Source organism: Crinia signifera, chromosome 4 (assembly GCF_055691185.1).
Source record: "Crinia signifera chromosome 4, ASM5569118v1, whole genome shotgun sequence".
NCBI lineage: Eukaryota > Metazoa > Chordata > Amphibia > Anura > Myobatrachidae > Crinia > Crinia signifera.
This window is the reverse complement of record NC_139220.1, coordinates 177,326,042-177,345,629: the sequence shown is the minus strand read 5'-3', so window position 1 is coordinate 177,345,629 and position 19,588 is coordinate 177,326,042. Positions and strand designations below refer to the sequence as shown.

Genomic DNA, 19,588 nt, shown 5'->3' with positions numbered 1-19,588 from the left:
GGTAAATAAATTAATAACATTATACAACATGTTCTGTGTGCATTCCCCTCATGGTTGGGTTGTACAGTAGGCTGTAGAGTTCTTCAATCACATACTGCATTGATGGTGACCAAGCCTTGACATACACTTGCATACATGTTATGAGTTAGACTGTGCACTATGCCAAATTACTGGAGAAGTCTAGCCATCACTAGTTTGGGAGACATAACAAACACATGCATACGGTTGCATACATAGGTGTTGGGTACAGATCTGTGGGTCCAGGTACTATTGCTTTCCTGGTAATTTTTGCTTTCTCCCCTCCTTATATTGTAATTGCCTATCCCAGCCATCAGTTAGCATTAAGACTGTGCAGACAGTGGAGTTACTAAGACATAATGGACTTGCACTCACAATTAAAGTCACAAGCTCAAAGCAATTGACTGTAAATGCAAATAGATTGTTTCAAATTGATAAATTATATATGGTATGGTAAATATATATCATTACAAAACGACTGTACATTCCATGTAAATCCAGGCAGTTACTAGTAGACAATAACACATCCCATAGGCTGAAATTGGCATGCAGTAGTCACATGGTGTATTTCTTTACAGTTTTTTAGCCAATATTTTAAATTCATCTTCCTAATATTACGGTTATGTTTTATTTCAATTCTATATTTCATTAATATTTACAAATGCTCCCTTAGGTTCAGTACAGTTATTGTACTATGAAAGATGTGAAAAGCATCTGTGTATTTTGTGGACTGTGCTACATACACCTTTGGAATAACTTACAGCTGCAAACATTTTTATAGCATTTTAAATCATTTGAAAATAACTCTACAAAAAAAACCCCAGAATTCTAAGCCCCCAGATCCATTTTATATTAACGGACTTATTATTATAAAGAAAATACATAGAGAAAATTAATATTTTTGTAACATTAACGTCTGCAGCTGCAGGCTTAGAAGACTATGTTTCTTTTATGATATGTATTGTACTTTTTTATATCAGTGTCTGTGTGCAGTACAACAGGATATGTTTTTGCTGTACAATTAAAATGTAATGAATGGTAATAAAATGTAAACATGTTTAGTTGCAATTTATGCACTTTTATACCAGAAAAGGCATCAAACAGGGCAGTTTTTATGCAGAACCAATTTTTTTTGCTGTCGACATGATAGCAAAAACACTGACGTTTCCCAGTATACAAGTTTCACTACACATCTTTTCATATTGGACCTGATGAAAAGACCCTGTGTGGTCTTGAAATGTCGTCTACCCATATGCCTTGTTATGCACTGTATCTAATTTAAAACTTTTTTCAACAAAATCCGTGGAGTGCCGCCTGTTAATCCCACTGCCCTCCAGGCTGGAGCTGCTGGTGGGTGCTCTCTTTTATATATATAATTGATATGCCTTCAAATTGTAAATGACAAAGTAGAAAGCGAAGACAGGAAAATGGTTGGAGGAGGATAGTTAGGTTGGGGATAAATGGTTGGGGAAAATGGCAGATCTGGACACCTATATAGTGTGAGAGTGGTAATCACACTGAGCAAAGCCTTTTATGGTGATACGGATGTGTCCAAATGTACCTACTTTAACATTGTGTGCCACAGACTTTGTGACTAGGTGGCACCATGTGTCCTACCGCACACTTTTGTACCAAATTTGCCTTTCAATTGTATCACTAAGGTGATAAATGTACAATACACAGGCAAGGCCAGACAATGGTTGCAACATGTAAATATGCCCATCATTATGACACCATGATAATGACCAGGCACCAGCTGGCCACATGGTCAGCCATAAATCATAAAATGATGGGTGAATGGAAACATATCTTTATGCTGAGGTTCAGATTGGGGTTTTCTAAAGAAACATTTTAATAATACAGTATTTGGATATTAACTCTGTAGTGGGCCTACATACCTAGGTTTCTAGCGGAAGCATCACTGAACTACCTGATATTAACTGGGACACAAGTCAGTTTAGATGTCAATTTTAGTGCATGTAGTGAGAATAAATGTATCATTTTCCAATGTACAGATCATTGTTCTGCACCATAAAAAGATGTTTCAAAACTTGGAAAGTGTCTAAAAGAGAAAAGACATGTTAAAACATATATCTGTTTTACAAGACTAAAACAGCTTTGGTAGTGCTACAAGAATGTGATAAGAAAGTATAAAGTTGCTTCTAAAAATTCAGTAAGTTTCTGGAATCAATTTAATCCTTTTTAAAATGACTATTTTCTTTAAGCTGTTCAAGACCATGATAAAAATGTTCTTTCTCAGACAGCGCAGATGGTGTAATGGTTAGCATTATCTTCTCACAGCACTGAGGTCATGGGTTCAGTTGCCACTATGTCTCCATACCTGCCAACATTGTAATTGCCCCAGTCGGGACTTCTGCATGGCTCGCTGTGTGCGGTCGTGAAAAGGGGACTTGGCTTTTATTAAAGGCGCATGGCTTTTAGGAAAGTCCACGATTGTAAAGCCTTGCCCCATTTTTGCCATTGTTGGGGGGGCCATGACCAGCACTTTGCGAGCTGCTGGCCATGCCCCTGTTCACCTGTCTCACTGACTATATGCAGTGCACATATGCAAAGCATCTATTTCCTCTGCTCTGCTATGCAACAGGCAGGGCGACTCACAACTGCCCCTCCCCCCCAAGTGGCATACTGCTGGCCCCAGGTTGGACACACCCCTTTTATGGCTTGCAAGTTACACCCGGTGGACACTCTATATCACCCTCAGGCTCCTAGGGCTGAAAAGGGACATGGGTCTCAGTGGGAATCTGAATGATATTACTCCTGGCTCCGTCTCTATGACATGAGTTGAGTACTACAGGAGGATGCCACACTGTAATACCAGACACCTGTTATTGTGGGGAAAAAACAACATTTTTTTTGTCACCCCTCCTGGGTGTGGACCGCATCCCCTACACCTCCCTTCTGAAGCCACCATGTGTGATGACTTATCCAGATGCCTAATTGTCCTGATTTAGATGCAATCACAAATGCCGTCACAGCAGCAATCCTTATTAGTGATGGAATTGCAAGACAAGTGTAGCAGCTGCCTACAAGTAAACAGAGATGCCTGCTGAAGCCATCTCAACATGTGCTGCAACTGCATAATCCATCACAACTGCTGCACAGATACTATATGAGTGCCTCCATGGCCGCCAAGAATGGCCATTAAAGCTATGATTATTGTATTATTATTCATACATACTGTACAAGATTGCAGTCGCATGCTGAGACATGCCCCAAAAACGTTCATGACCTACCTGCATTTTTACAGATACCCCCATATTTATCCCTCAAATGGTCTATTCCTGTTAATCACTTCCTCACAGTAAGTGGCATTGCAATGATATCTTGGAAGGTGTGCACTGCAGTTGCAGTGCATGTGCAGACTTCAGATAATTGCTTAGTTGTGACACCATTAAAATTGTGATTACATTTGACTCAGGCTCAATAGCACTGGAAGTCGAGACTCAGGTTTCTAATTCAAGATTAAAAAGAAGAAAAAAATATTCCTTTCAGAATAACTGCAAATAAACATAAAAATTGGTTAAAAAAAATCAACTACAACATCCTATAGATTCAAGTAAAAGAAGGGGGTTTTCTACGCCGCACAAGCTATGAACAATCTATTTAACCAGAATTCAAAAAGGAAAACATACGTGCAATGCTATGGTTACCCCATCCATGCTTATTATATATGGCTAATGGACTAAAATGGAAATAGAAAAAGAAAAAAATTAATATTAAAATACAATAAAAATAAAAAAATAAAAGGAAAAAAAGGAAACTAAAAAAAATAAAAAAAAAAAATAAACTAAAAACCAAATAAATATAAAAATAAAAAAATAAAAATGTGAGTACACAATGTTTACACTCCTTGTGGAGTAGTTAAAAAGTCAGTGGGCCTGACGCTCACCCTACCTCTAGTGCGGGGAGGCGGAAAGCTGAGGACTCTGGAAGGAGCTGGCGGCAGTGTGAGATGAGCCGAGTCTTCCTCCTTCGGTCCGTTCTGCCCGGCGATGATGTCACACTGTACCCACAGCTCGAACTTGAGTAACCAGCAGGTGGGGAAGCATCGGGGGTGGTCCACAGGGCAGGCTTTGATCAATGCATTTCGTGCAAATGCAATTTTTCAAGATTGTCACTCAAGTCCGAGCCGTGGATACAGTGTACAGCTTTCCCCCTCCCCGCACTAGAGGTAGGGTGAGCGTCAGGCCCACAGACTTTTAACTACTCCACAAGGAGTGTAAACATTGTGTACTCTCGTTTTTTTAAACTTTTTTTATTTTATATTTTTTCTTTTTATATTTATTTGGTTTTTGGTTAATTTTTTTTCTTTTTAGTTTCCTTTTTTTAATTATATTTTTATTTTCATTTTTTCCTTTTTCTACTGTATTTCCATTTTAGTCCATTATCCAATATTCCCTCTATATTCATATCTCCTTCTTTTACTATAGATTGTAAGCTTGCGAGCAGGGCCCTCCTACATTTTGACTGTCTGTAAATACCCTGTTTTTTTGTATCACTGTCCCCTATGTAAAGCGCAACGGAATATGATGCGCTATATAAGAAACTGTTAATAAATAAATAAATAATACATCTCCCCAATTCGTACATCATAGACTATTTATAGGTGGTCCATCAATATAATTTCTACACCACCCGCATTGCAATACCTTCCTTCCCCACCTTACTAAATCACAATTAGCGCTAATCCCTCGACAAATTCACCATTGTTATAATTGAGCTGCTTTAAATGACAGTGTAGAATATACCCCCATTCTTGAAACCACTACTTGCTGATTTGCTACTGGACAAAACATACCACATGCAAGAAGCTGCTGTGGTTCCTTTAATTCTGGTTTTCATACATCTCCAATGGTGGGATGTCTGTGATGGTTTGCATACATCTCCAATGGTGAGATGCCTTCTCAGTGACTCTTGAGCCTTTTGATTCATGGATGGACAACCAAACACTTCCACAATAGGCCTGTGTTTAATGCCCACCTACGTGAATGTAAATGCTGCAAGTGGCATTGCTATTAGATTGGCATAAGTGCATTGCAAACCATATGCATATGCAATTTACTGATTATTACTCATTTGTAAAACATCCATCATCTCTACTTCTCTAGGTATCTTAATAAAGGTTAGACATTATCATGTGTTTCATAAGTGAAAAATTAAAAAAAAAAATTGGGTCGCTTTTCAGTTGTTTTTATAAATCTAAAATATGATTTGGACCTTGTGAAAATATCATTGTTTTGTCAATTGTTCAATTTTGGTTGTTTTTGTTAATATATGATACATTTTGGTTGTTTTCCTTTTAGTAAATTTTCAATTTGCAAAATTGGCCAAAATCAGATGAAAATAAAACAATCTGTCAAATTGACCTTTAGTAAATAAGCCCCCAGTCTCTTCTATTAGTCTCACAACTTATGCACATTGGTGTGATGTAGGCATTTGTTAAAGAAAAAGCATATTGTTTAGTGATCACTGTAATTTTACATATTTTGTGATTAACTCTAAACAGATCTCATTTTAGAAATTCTTACTCTGTGCTTTGCTTTTTTGTCTGAATTTCTTTCAAGGCACTGGATAGTGGAAAAGACATAAGCATACTTACTATTAGGTCAATGACAAATAGCACCATCTCAAGAATGAGTAAGATCTTCAGAGGTTGTTGTTTATGGATCCATTAAATCACGTTGGGCATTTATTAGTTAAGGAAAAATAAGATAGCCTTTGAACTACAGCTTATTTCAATTATGCAAGAATGTACAAATACTGTATATATGAATAAGCTTTTCCTAATCTTTTTTTAAAGTACTCTTTCTGTCTGTGTGTCTGTCTGTCTGATATGTGTCTCTGAAGTATTTAAAACGTAAAATGATGGTTGAAATTGCAGTAAGAAATAGAATACACATTTGTGTATTAACAAAATACAATTGTACTATTAGAGGATGACTGTAGGCTCTTGAAATTAGACTCCCAGCAGGTATGGGTAATAGCAATGGGTCTTATTCTAGTTCACTCTTTCTGACAAAACCCTTCTTAGACGGACAAAACCATGTGCACTGCAGGGGGGCAGATGTAAAATGTGCAGAGAGAATTAAATTTGGGTGAGTTATTTTCTTTCTGTGAAGGGTAAATACTGACTGCTTTATTTCTACACTGCAATATAGATCTCACTTTGAAGGAAAACCCCACCCAAATCTAATTATCTCTGTACAAGCAACATCTGCCCCACCTGCAGTGCATGTGGTTTTGTCCATCTAAGAAGGATTTTGTCAGAAAGAGTGAACTAGAATAAGGCCCAATTTGCCTGTGCTTAGATATACAGGCCTGTCATGATATGCACCTTTTCAAAAGTAAAATGAGTGCATAGTTGGACCAGTCATCAGCCTTAAAAATTGAGGATTGTGCTAATCCTTTAACTATATGGATTTCGATTTTTCAGTTATTAGTAGTTACTAATATATAACATCAGCTCATCTATACATGGTGTTTATTTTTAAATAATTTAAAATCAGTTGCAAACTTGTGGTTTAAAACAACCTCACTTTCCCATTCCATTGCAGACAGCTGATGCTGCTTCCTCATCTTAGGAAACAGGAATATTTTGCATATAACCGGCGCAGAATCTGACCGACATTGCATTTTTGAAAACACACACAATTTATTTACATGCATGTAATACATAAAACTAACAATTAAAAATTCAATAAAAACTTCAATAGGAAATTCATGGGACAAGATACACAATTGCATGTATAAGACTAGAAAATCCCAATATATGGGGATACCTCACCGTGGGTGGATGTTGCGGTGGGCTTTGCTGATAAAAGCAAAAATGTAGAAGGGTCCGAACAATTAAGCTCGGCACCACCGCAATAAGCTTATTCAAGTAAAGTCCAGGGCATCTGCGTCCATAAAGTGGCCGGTGCGTCCAAAGAAAGTGCTTTCAAAGTGCAGCCAGAAGGTGCTAGCTCGGTGTTTCAGGTCCCCAATCAACGGGTTTCGGAGATATAATTCTCCTTCTTCAATCTGAAAGAGATCTGGTGCTTCTCTTTTTTTGCATATAGGCAGCAGTATATGACAATTAAAGGGTGCAATTATTAAAAAACTCTATACCTGTACATGCTTCCTCATCTTACTCAAAGTGTTCTAATGGGAACTCTTTCAGGTCTATTACAGGTCAAAAAGATGTGGTGTGCTTACTACATGAAGGGGGTATATAGCATCAGTACATTGAGGCATCCCTCCCATAAACAGAATTAGGGCCGGCTCTATCATTTGGCAGCTTTAGGCAGCTGCCTATGGTGCCAGGATATGGAGGAACACCACGAGTCCGCCCATTACAAAATTAAGGATGTCTATGATGAAGACATCCATGTTGTATTTAATGCAATTGGCATCTGTGGAACTTGAAAGACATAATCTCCACACTTTCACTTTAGGGGCTGGAAAGTGGGTATTGGTTGAAGTGTGAGGTTGGGGCAGTAGTTTTTAGTTTTGCCTAGGGTGCTGAGAAGCCTTAAACTGACCCGAATATAAATTTTGGTTTAAGGAAGCACCTAATTCATTATAAGTGCAGTTTTTAAATAGATACCAGTTAGTGGGGCACATCTTACTACTGCCTTGATCAGCGGTGGGGCTGCAGCTCTGCTTATGTACTGGAGGTATCATGTATGTAATATATGTGCTGGATCGATCCACAGGCTCTCCAGTGCTGAGACTATAAGCATAAGACAATGCACACTGTTAAGCCTGTCATCCAGACACATTCGAAACTAGCCAATCGGAAAGTAAGCTTAACAGTTTGCAATACTGTTGTTTATACTGGTTTCCAGGCACCCAATGGTATTAGCGCTGGTGAGCCTTAGGGATTTATCCTGCACATATATTAAAATACATGAAAACATGAATATATATATATATATATATATATATATATATATATATATATATATATATATATATATATATATGAACCCAATATTCCAACTCGCGCTCTATGTACAATTAGATTAACCTTATTTATCAAAAAGGTTTGGCAGCCTTTACCACAATGTCCCCAGAGGGATAAGGGACCCCAACAACCATATAACACCCAGTTGTGGAATGGCGCCTTAAATTAATAAAAGTCCATAAATATGGCGGTCCAATCTCCAGTGAAGCACTCAAAGCAGTTCTTTCGATATCTTTATTTTCAGAAAGTTGTTCCAGACACAAATAAAGATGTACATAAAGATTGATTCTGAGGGGAAGATTAATTAAGCTCGGTGAAGTGATAAAGGGCCTTATTCTAGTTCACTCTTTGTGACAAAATCCTTCTTAGATGGACAAAATCATGTGCAGCGTAGGGGGGCAGATGTTACTTGTGCAGAGAGAATAAGATTTGGGTGGGGTTTTACTTCAAAGTGAGATCTATATTGCAGTGTAAAAATAAAGCAGTCAGTATTTACCCTGCACAGAAATAAAATAACTCACCCAAATCTAATTCTATCTGCACATGTTAAATCTGCCCCCCTGCAGTGCTCATGGTTTTGTACATCTAAGAAGGATTTTGTCAGAAAGAGTGATCTAGAATAAGGCCCAAAGTGTCTGGTTTTTATCACCGGCCAATCAGCTCCTAACTGTGAAGTTACAGGATTGGTTTGAAAAATGACAGGTAGGAGCTGATTGGCCAGTGATAAAAAAACAGGCAGTTTATCACATCATCAAGCTTAATAAATCTACCCCTGAGTTTGAGGCAAAAAAAAAAAGCATAGTTAATTGAGACCTTGGAAAAAACGTGCAGGTGGGGCAGATGTGAAATATGCAGAGAGATTTAGATGTGGGAGGGTCATGTCATATCTAAATTGTAGTGTAATTATTAAGCAATATGCAAAAGTTGAAGGAAATGCATTTGCTCCCTTGCACTGCAATATGGCTTGTCCAAGTGGAAAGTTCTGTATGTTTTTTTATTGCTTTGCTAATCCAGAATCAGCTTCTTAGAGAGCCCCATCATTATAATAGTTAGCAATATGTAATAGTATAATACATCAGAATTATTTATAAATTGTGCTTATATGTTTTAACTTGGGTACTCAAGTGAATGGCAGTGGCCTTTAATCATTTTAAGCATAGCAACATCTTTTTTATATTCAGAGACTGGGTCATTGTCTCTGCACAGAGATTATGAATCTATAAATAAACATTTTACAATAACACTATTGACTTAGTCATTTTATGTGCCTTTGTTACTTACCCAAGGACCATAGTTAATACAATCAGCATGCCTTTTAAAATATATTTGGATCTTATACCGTAAGTGTGTTGAGGGTATGAGACTTTGGCAATAGAAAAGCACAGAATATTAACTACAGCTGTCCCATACACAGTAAGCACATGGGACAGAAATTCCTACTGTTTGAATTATAAACTAATGTGATATTGTTTCCATAATATGTAGAATTGTTTTTTAGGAATAGTATCTGTATGGCTAATAATATTACCTTTATCATTTATAATTTTAATAGTCAATATTTTATTTAAAAAAAAACAGTTTTTCATCTTGATGGTATCATTTGGTGCTCCTTATGATTTTGACCTTTAAGTCTGCTATTTTAATACATAACTGCTATAATTTTAACAAGAAGCAAGATAATAAAAGTGACGATTTAAAAGAAGTCATAACCCTAATCCTTGTAAAGCTCAAATAACAAGCAAAAGATGACAAATCTCATTATCAGTTGCAAGGGTGGGTTCTAGTCCTGTTATCATCAGCTCTCCTAATGAGTTGGAATACCATGCTGTGTTTATGAAATCCATCCCTAATTGAGTGCATTAGAAATGAAAGGGGATCTGGGCCTGCCAGTCTTCTTGGATGACATGTGAACGTGTTTTTTTTTCCTACCTTTTTCAAGACATCCTAACAAGGGGCTGAATGATAATTACTGCCGCAACCCCGATGGCAAGGCACGGCCATGGTGTTACACACTTGACCCTGACACCCCCTGGGAGTTCTGTGCAATTAAACCCTGTGGTGAGTAGTAACCAAATATATCCCTACTGTATGTGAACTTCCTTGATCGTAATAATATTATGGACTGTAAATGAATGAAAAATGTTTCAAGCTTGTTTCAGATCTTTACTTTCAAACATTTTGGTTTAAAAAAATGTATTTCTATTTACACATATGTTTAATTATTTGTACAATAATTATTTATATAACAAAAAGAGTGATTGTAAATATTACATCAACATCTTATAGCCTACCTAAAGTTGCCCATACACTTATCTGATCTGGGTCGATTTCATCCGATCCCGACGGATTGGACCGAGAAATCAGCCCATATCAGGTGGATTGACATCCCATCCGACCCTATGCGTGATCGCGTGGGTATCGGACCGGAACCTAGAGATTGAACGTCCTGCATATAAAAACTATCGGATCGGACCCATGAGAATATGATGATCTTACTGAATTAAACATTTAGGGCACAAATTGTTTTGAATTTCAGGCTTATAAATTCTATCATCATGTCAATATTTACTACATCTGTAGCTTTTACTTTTTAATAGGTTCTAAAATTGAATAATATGTCAGTAAAAGATGCTGACTGTCATAATTTTTTTTGAAAGCTATTAATAATTATTGCCATGTGCTGGCAATTTTGTTAAGGACCAGCATTAAAAAATGCACTGTTGAAGGCTGCTAGCAGATGTTCTCAGTACATTTGTTGTACATACCAGGCTTATTGATCATCACGGTAATCTGCATTTATCTTAAATATATTTAAATCTGCTGAATAAAAGCAGTATGAGTTTAATGACTACAACAAAACCAGCTAACAACATGTACCACTAATAACAGCTCTAAGCAGTAAGGATTGGTTAAGTGATATAACTACAGTACTGTAAGTACAACTTATATTTCTATGCTGAAATTCCTACACAGAAACACATTACTATACTATATAGGGAATTGTAATTATATATATATATATATATATATATATATATATATATATATACATACATACATACATACATACATACATACATACATACATACATACACATAAACAGGGTCAAGCAACGGAATGCACTGGTCGGACCCCGTGCCTAGGGATGTGGCAGCCATAGCTAACAATTAGAGACTGCAGGGTCTGGGCCTAATTTTATATATATATATAACTCATCACTCACTACACTCACTACAACAAACTAACTCACCTTAACATTCAAATAATGGGGTTTTAGTTCATGAATTGATCAATGCATTTAAGCTTGCAGCCCGTCGCCAAGGGACCCCATTTCACTGCAAGTCCTACACTAACAACTGGTTTTCATTGGAACCTGGCAACTGCTTGCACATCATAGCTAAAATGAACATGTGTTATTTTCCTGGGTTAAAGATCAACTGCTAAGTACCTTATGGCTTTTAAAGGTGAGACCATCCCAAACACAGCACCTGAATTAGTATTAAAGGGGCAGCTGTCACAGGTTTCAGGTAAATGAGCTTATTTAGGGTGCATGAGAAAGCTATGATCACAGTAACAGAGGTTAATTAAAAATCAACCCAAATATATAGATACAGAAGTACCAACACACTCGCCATTCCTAAAATGGGGATGGGGTGCAGTGGCCTGTATATATATATATATATATATATATATATATATACATATATATATATATATATATATATATATATAGTTGGTGTTTGGCATGATTAAGGAGTAAAATCCGAAACGTCGCTATGACTTGAAAGATACCTGGCGTTCTGGTATTTTTTCCCACTGAGTAAAGCCCGAGGGAGTGCCGCTATTCTTGGATATATTGTAGTTATTGTTGGTGATTGCACCCCGGCCATTGTGCTATTGGAGACGGCGTGCTGGTCCGTCAGAATGTATATACATATATATATACATATATATATATACATATATATTTGTGGCAGCGGCCTGGCACTCTCCCAGCGGTGTTCTCTGGAGCCCGGTGCCCTTGAAGATGTATTTTTAGGCTGGTGAAAGGATCATGGCACTCCGAGGAAACTTTTTCAAAAGCAAAGTGTATTCAAAAAGCACACCAACGTTTCGGAGCTTACTCGCTCCTTTTTCAAGGTGAAAATAGTGTAACAAGATCAAAATGTGCAGACATACCTTAAATACAGTGCTGTGCATCCCTCTCTCTGCCCCCGTGCTGCTGACGCTGCATTTTAACCTCTCAAAGTGAGAAAAACTGTAGAACTGGCTCTCTGGAACTTGTGATCTACAGATTTTCTCACTTTGAGAGTTTAATATTTTACTGTGGATAGAAGATTGTTATCCAATTGTCATTGAGTATATCTACTGAAGCTCTGTTGGACCAATTGTTAAATAGGGGGTCCTAACTATTTTCTACAACCATTGTAGTAGTTTACTACAATAGTCACCACTAAGCTAGTGGATACCTCCATGCACGCATTGCGTAAGAGGACACATTACTTTTGGATTGATTCATTGCCCCTGATGAAGTCCTAAGGGACGAAACGCGTCAGCACGCGGATTCATGATATATGTGGCATTCATAAGAATATGAAATTGTGGATGAATTCCCATATTCTGGAAAACCTTCAATAAATATCCATTTGGTTTTCAAAATTAGTTTGTATTATTGTATCTATATAGCCACGAAGTGGTGATTTTTTTATAGCGCACCCCTATTCCTCTTTCCATATATATATATATATATAAATGCTTGTTTTGCTAATAAAGCATTTGTTTCCTTTGATCTCTGCCACCATCTCATCATGGCACGAGTGAGGTAGTGGACAGTGACAGTATAGTATGGTGTAGTACTATTTGGTAGATAGTGAGAAACAGTATGTCTAGGCAGAAACAGTTGTGACCTATACTCCTGGAATTTATCATTTTATTCACAAACTTGCTTATTCAACATTGTAAAACCAGTGTAGACGTAAGAAAAAGATAAGATCATTAAATAAGCAAGCATATTAAAATGCACTTTATGTCAATAATGCTTAAATTGTTTGGAAAACAATATCCAAAATACTTATTTCAGTATACTGTATTAGGTCTTTCCAATAAAGAACGACACTTGATCTAATATCCAGTAAATGATGTTTGTCTTTGTTATGTTTACATGCCATAAAAAGGATCTGGCATCTCTGAGAATTAGATTGCCAAACAAAATATCATAATACATCAGCACATAACATGGATTACAGTGTGATCTTGTGGTCCAGATGTTTCGGTCTTAGATATGGGAACAGCTGTCCATTAGCTTAAATGGCACTGTGGCTTCATTTTCGTTTTAGTGGAAGAAATGGAACCTACTTGTGACCTAATAAACAGTAATGTTGACACGGATTTGGTCACCTCTGTGGTTACAGAATATAGATTTTAATACATATTCCTCTATTATAAAATAAAATGAGAAAACATGTCTCCAATCCTTAGTGATAATAAATGATGTAACATAAACATTCAGAAAACATTTACCAGTTGCATTGCTTGTCATGTTCCAGCACACAGCATAATCAACCACACTGAAATTACAGTGGATTGCATGAAAAGCCAAGGGGAAGGCTATCGTGGAACCGTGAGAACAACATACAAAGGGATCCAATGTCAGCGGTGGGATGCCCAGTTTCCTCATCAGCATCATTTTAAGCCAGAAAACTACAAATACAAGTAAGCAGTTGGCTACAGATTTGTTTTGGTTTCTATATTGGTGCAATTTTGACATACTGTAGGGCCCGCTTCAGACCTGCTTGCTGGACTGTGTGTGTTCGGAGCGCAGTGAGGAGGTAGCTGTCCTCCCTAAACACACTCCCTCCGCACGACCCCCGCCCCTCTGCAGGTATGTATGCAGCTGTGCTAACAGGGGGGAAATCATTCACCTTCAAACGATCGTGCTAAGTAAGCCAAGACTCACTTGGCACTGTAGAGGCCGTAAGGAAAAGAAGGCTGCCCATCCGACGGTTGGGGAATGTCTGCATGTTCTAAGAGATGGTCAGAAAATGCAGACGGAACCCCCCCCCCCCCCCCCAAATGCCCGCTCGCTGACTTCAGGCAGTCGGCTTGTGAATGCACATTGTGTACTTAGTGAGAGGGTCTAAATGACCCCCATACAGTCAGTGTGTGAGTTCATGTAATCCAATTGCAGCAAACACTACTGCAAACTGAGAAAGTCGTCTATTGAAGACTGGCCTGGAGTACATACTATCAGGTGCTGGTACCACCAGACTATGTTTAGAGCTGGGTGCACATTACATGATATATGTACCTTGTGATGTTTGGAGTGACTGGACATGGCAGGGTGCCTGCATTGGCAAGAGCATATGCATTTGGTAATGCCGGGCATGACAAGCGACGGTGGTGGTGCAACATGGCTCTTGCTAGTGATATCCCCCATTATCCTGCATGTACAGTTGACATAGAAAACGCTAACTACATTAACAAAATATTGTTCATACACATTAGACAATATGCAAATACATATCGGTCATGATTGTTATTATCGTGCATATCGTTTATTTCATCGCCGAATGTGTACGCACCTAAGGACTTGCATTAGAGGCAAAAATTGCCATCCAATATACACTTTTTAGCAATATTACTGATAGATTTTCTGTACCTTATTCGATGCCATTATTATGTCGTTTTTTATTAACATCTGTTTTTTAATCCACGTATAAGCAGTGGCATTGTTTGGAAATATTACTACAATAAATTATTTTGACTTTTCAACAACATCCCCTTTTTAAGTTCTGGCTACTCTTTTATACAAGATATGTGGGATTATCCCATTTGGGCCTATTAACATTACTTGACATTGGAAGCAGATCTACACTGTATTGTATATATTAGGGTAGATAAGGTGTGAATCCTCAAGGTGCTATTTAGTGCATTTGAATACTGTATGTCTGTATTCTGGGGCAGCATGGACGGTGTAGCATTACTGCCTTACAGACCCGAGGTCATGGGTTCTATTCACAGCATGGCTATAACTGTGCAGAGTTTGTATTTTCCCCCTGTGCTTGCGTGGTACTCCAGTTTCCTCCGGGTACTCCGGTTTCCTCCCACACTCCAAAAACTATACTGGTAGGTTAATGGTCTCCCAACAAAATTAATCCTAGAATGAATGTGTGTGTGAGTGTGTGTCTATGTCTAATATAGATTCTAAGTCCTCTGGGGCAGGGACTGGTGTGAATTTTAAAAAATTCTCTGTAAAGTGTTGTGGAATATGTGTACGCTATAAATAACTGTTAATCAGTAGCGTCTCTTACTGTTTTGGAGGAGGGGGGCTGCCGCAATGTGTCCCCCCTCTCCGCTGCTGCTATCATGGCCGCCGTGCTCCACTGCCGCTGGTCCCCTAGACGGGGCCAGCGCATGCGCAGTAACTTCATACATACTGCGCATGTGCTGGCCCAAGAATCCGGGGGCTGCTTTTGCAGCAGCCCCCAGAGGCTTGATCGGGTTCCCGGGTTCCGGAGAATGTGCAGTGTGGTCCGCAATACTGCGCATGCGCAGAACCCGTTTTGGGGGCTGCCGCGCATTTGTGCAGAGAGAGGCATCCCGGAGGGAGGGAACACCTCCTGATGGGATGCCTTGAGTGACTGGCAGGTCGGACTTCCAATAGAAAGTCACTGCCAGTCACAGTGAAGCCAGTGCAGTCTCACAGACTGGCACCCCAGGTAGCAACAGCACACAGTTTGGGAACCACTGAGCTATTTTGGCAGCAGCATCAAGTAACTGGTGGTCTTTGACCCAGGACATACTATGTGCTGTGCGAATGATCATGACTTACTGTAGGAAGGCTGTTGAGAAAAGTTGAAAAACTCTTACAGTAAGTTTAAGTTCTCCATCTCTCATTTTAAAGTTTTTGAATAACATACTGTAGGTGTTACATTTTAGCCTGACTTACTGTTTATTGCCCTGCTAATAGAAAAACAATGTGCCTGTGCTTTGCACCAGGTGATTCCTCCTGTTTCTCTGTTTTGGGCAGCACAGGTCATTGAGTTACATAGGATATTCAATGCTAATTTAACATATTTTCATTTTCAAATTTGAAAGTTGGTATTTACAAAATCACATTGAACCGGTGGAACCCCTATTAAATTGTACAGTATTGTACATTTAAAGCATATGCCAACTATAAATGCTGCCTTGAATGGTGCAATATATTTGTATGGTGAATTTCCCATTAGTTACATGCCTAGGGCGGAACCTGTTTAGGTATGGCACATTTGCAGGCTGGTGTTAGAACTGTCAGTCCAAACACTGTACTGTACCAGATGCCATCTTGAATGGAGTGTTACTGGACAGGACATTCACATACCGGCCCTGTTCACTATCCTACTTACAGTATGTAGTATGTCTACATATTAAAATTAAAATAAAATTAGATAGTAACTTTTTAACCATTCTATTTAATTGGCTACTGTATCATCAAATAAGGGCATATGACCAATCAATGAACATAATCAAAATTGGCCATTACTGTTGTGTCTAGTGGTGTCCTCGACCCTAAATCCACCCCTGGTTAGCATGTTATGATTACAGATATGTTAACTATACACCAAACATGGAAACTATACACCAAACATGGATTGATGCCAACAGAAGAAAGATTAAGTACTTCCAGTAAAACATTTTGCTAAAGAGAATATTTATCTCTTTGTATAGCAAATGCAAATAAAATGTGCTGCACATCAGATGTTCTCACTTATTGTTCACCTTCAAAATAAAAAGGTATAGTCTTACTTTATATCCCTGTGTCAAAAAATCAGAGACTCGTACAGTTCATGTGTGCCTCTACTCTTTCCAGCAGTGCAGGTACATAGAGACACTGTAGCCAGGACCACCAAGGGGAGGGGGTTGTCGGGGACTAATTACCCGGGCCCAGGAGGAGCCCGGTGGGTACCCTGGTCCGTCCCCCCGTCCCTCCTTTGTCAGCAGCAGCACACACCTCTACAGCATGTGGAGTGCTAACAGCAGGCTCAGCATGAGCGTCTCACTGACAACGTGAGAGCTCATGCTGAGCCTGCTCTTAGCACAGCACATGTTGTAGGTGTGCACTGTTGCTGCTGAGGGGAGGGACACAATAACACCCCCCCCCTTCAAACTTTAGAGTGTTTTAGTCACCCCCCTCCTCTAATAATTTTGGGGGCATGGCTTAATTGCAGAGGTGGCCACACCTCCTACAATTAGGCCACTGCCCCAAAATTTTACCGGGGCCCGGCATAACTCTCGGCTGCCCTGGCTGTAGCTGTGATACTTCTGTGCCAAATTGCATTGTAATAGATGGTTTTAATGTGTAAATTAATGATGTAAAAATTCAAAATTCTTTCTATGGAGAACCACATCAGTATGGATGATAATATCTTATCCATCTTTTCCTAATGTTTTTTTTCTAGTGCATTTACTACTCTTTCATAAATATAGTTCTGAAATGCACTTTGTAGACTGGTAGTACAGGTAGATTCATATACTGATTTGGGATGCGGTTAAAACACCAACAGTCGGGATCCTGGCTGTCAGAAGACGACATTGGAATCCTGGTGGTTTCAATCCTGACACATGCCAAGTAGAGGAATTGGATTTTGGGTTAGGCACTGGGAGAATTGCTTGTTTTGCCAGTAAAAGCCTTATCAAGCAATAAACTTGATGTATACAAATGATGCAAAGAAGTTTTCATTCTGATCTACAAAATGAGAAGTCTTTGCATATCCTTGATTAGATCATGATCAGGTTCAGGGTACATACTGGATGGTATTTGTGCTCCTATTCTGTTTTCATACTATCATTGTGCATGTATGTAACCAGCTTGTTTCTCTGTAAAACCATACTGTATGCCCTGATCCACTTGCAGTCTTTGTTAATGAAAGATAACTTAAGGGGGGAAATAACTAAGATGGAAGTTCTAATTCACATGGGATATTGCTATGAGCAACCAATCAGAATCTACTTCTTATTTTTCTAGCATCTTCTAAAAGATAATAGATAGTATGATTGGTTGACCATAGAAACATCCAATGAGAAATGGAACTCCTATCTTAATAAATTTCCCCCTAAGAGTCTTTGTACTACAATTAGTTTAGAACCAATGCCAGTTATATATCATCTGCCCATGACTGAAGTTGATAACAAAAATAAAGTGGGTTCTGGTCTACTTGTTTCTATGAAAAAAAGTTTCCAGTTGAATAAAATGGCATTATCTTTGGGCAGAACTGCGTAAAAAAAGTTTTAGTTACTGGGTGTTGGGCTCCTTTATATGCAACCCCAGGAAATGCAGCAATTTGTAAGTATTTTCATCCTCCTCCATTACTCTAAATCACTAGTCAGTAATGTTTGCCTGTGCAATTAAACATGTCTGCTTCTTGCTCCATTCTTCCACTGGTGTGAATCTCATGGAGTGTTCTCAAAAGGAATAGTACAGTTTCCTTTTTATGGATGACATGATTGTGGAACCTCAGAGATTCTTTTCCACAGATCCAACAGATTTTTGATTAGTAAGAATGCTTGGTTTGGGACTGTATTAAACTGACATCACCAGTTCCACATAGTAAGTACAGTATGTAAGTTTAATTTATATAGCGCACTGTCTCCAACAGGACTCAAGGAGCTTACATTAATAAAGCATATTGCTTAAAATCCAACTGAATTTAAGAAAACTATCCTTATTCCTTCTTACCTAGTTTGCATGTGTCTTCGCAATGAGATGCCTGGAGAGGAGAATCTGCAGGGCAATTCAAGCGGTGGGGCCAAATGGTCTAGTTATTAGGACCCACTCGCAACATAGAGAAACACACTTAATTTGCATGTCTGTGATGAGGGGGCAGGGCTAAGTGAAGCAATTCTGTCATTATGCCCTGCACCCTTCCCTATGACTGCCAATGAGAAATATACAATCCTGCATGCTTCACTGGGAATCGGGCAAGATGCAGGAGAGCCACCTACTGTCCTCTTCCAGGTCTATGGGGACTAGTACTACCACAAAAAATAATGAGCTACCCATAGCTTCCAGGAGGGGAAGGCAAGTATGCCCATACCACTTGTTTCCAGTAAATAGGTCCATTAGAAGAAACATACTACTTAGGATTGCAAGTACTGTAAAACCTAGAAATATCTAATGAAAGGTTTGAATAACTTTTGCATATTGAGAATATGATTTAGTGATATTAATTTGTTCACTTATGAGGCAAGAGAAGTTATAAATCTATAAACTGTACATAGAGATGAGTAACATACTTCCCATCCCTGGTGGATTTATATACTATAAGAATAACTTCTCATGGAAAGGCAAAGCAAAGCTAAAAAAAAAAAAATAGGGTACTCTTTACCTAGAACGGCGCCCACGATTGAAATCGCGGGATCGCGGGTAAAATCGCGGCAATCGCGGTAATCGCGGGTAAATCGCGGGTACATCAAAATCGGGTACCCGCGATTACCGCGATTTTCCCATAGGGAACAATGTTAAAAAGGCAGATTGACCGCGATTTTAGCGTTAAATGCCTCAATGCCCGCGATTTTTACATAGGAAACAATGTTAAATGGTCCACAGAGCCCTAATAGTCCCC

The 19,588-nt window shown here is 38.6% G+C and overlaps 1 protein-coding gene across 1 annotated transcript in view; it reads left to right on the top strand.

Moving 5' to 3' along the window:
* HGF (hepatocyte growth factor) overlaps positions 1-19,588 on the top strand; it is a 132,075-nt gene that overhangs the window by 51,851 nt on the left and 60,636 nt on the right. Inside the window, exons 7-8 of the mRNA XM_083183069.1 lie at positions 9,924-10,042; positions 13,532-13,697. Coding sequence (XP_083039195.1) covers positions 9,924-10,042; positions 13,532-13,697 — 285 coding nt within the window. The remainder of the gene's footprint in view (positions 1-9,923; positions 10,043-13,531; positions 13,698-19,588) is intronic.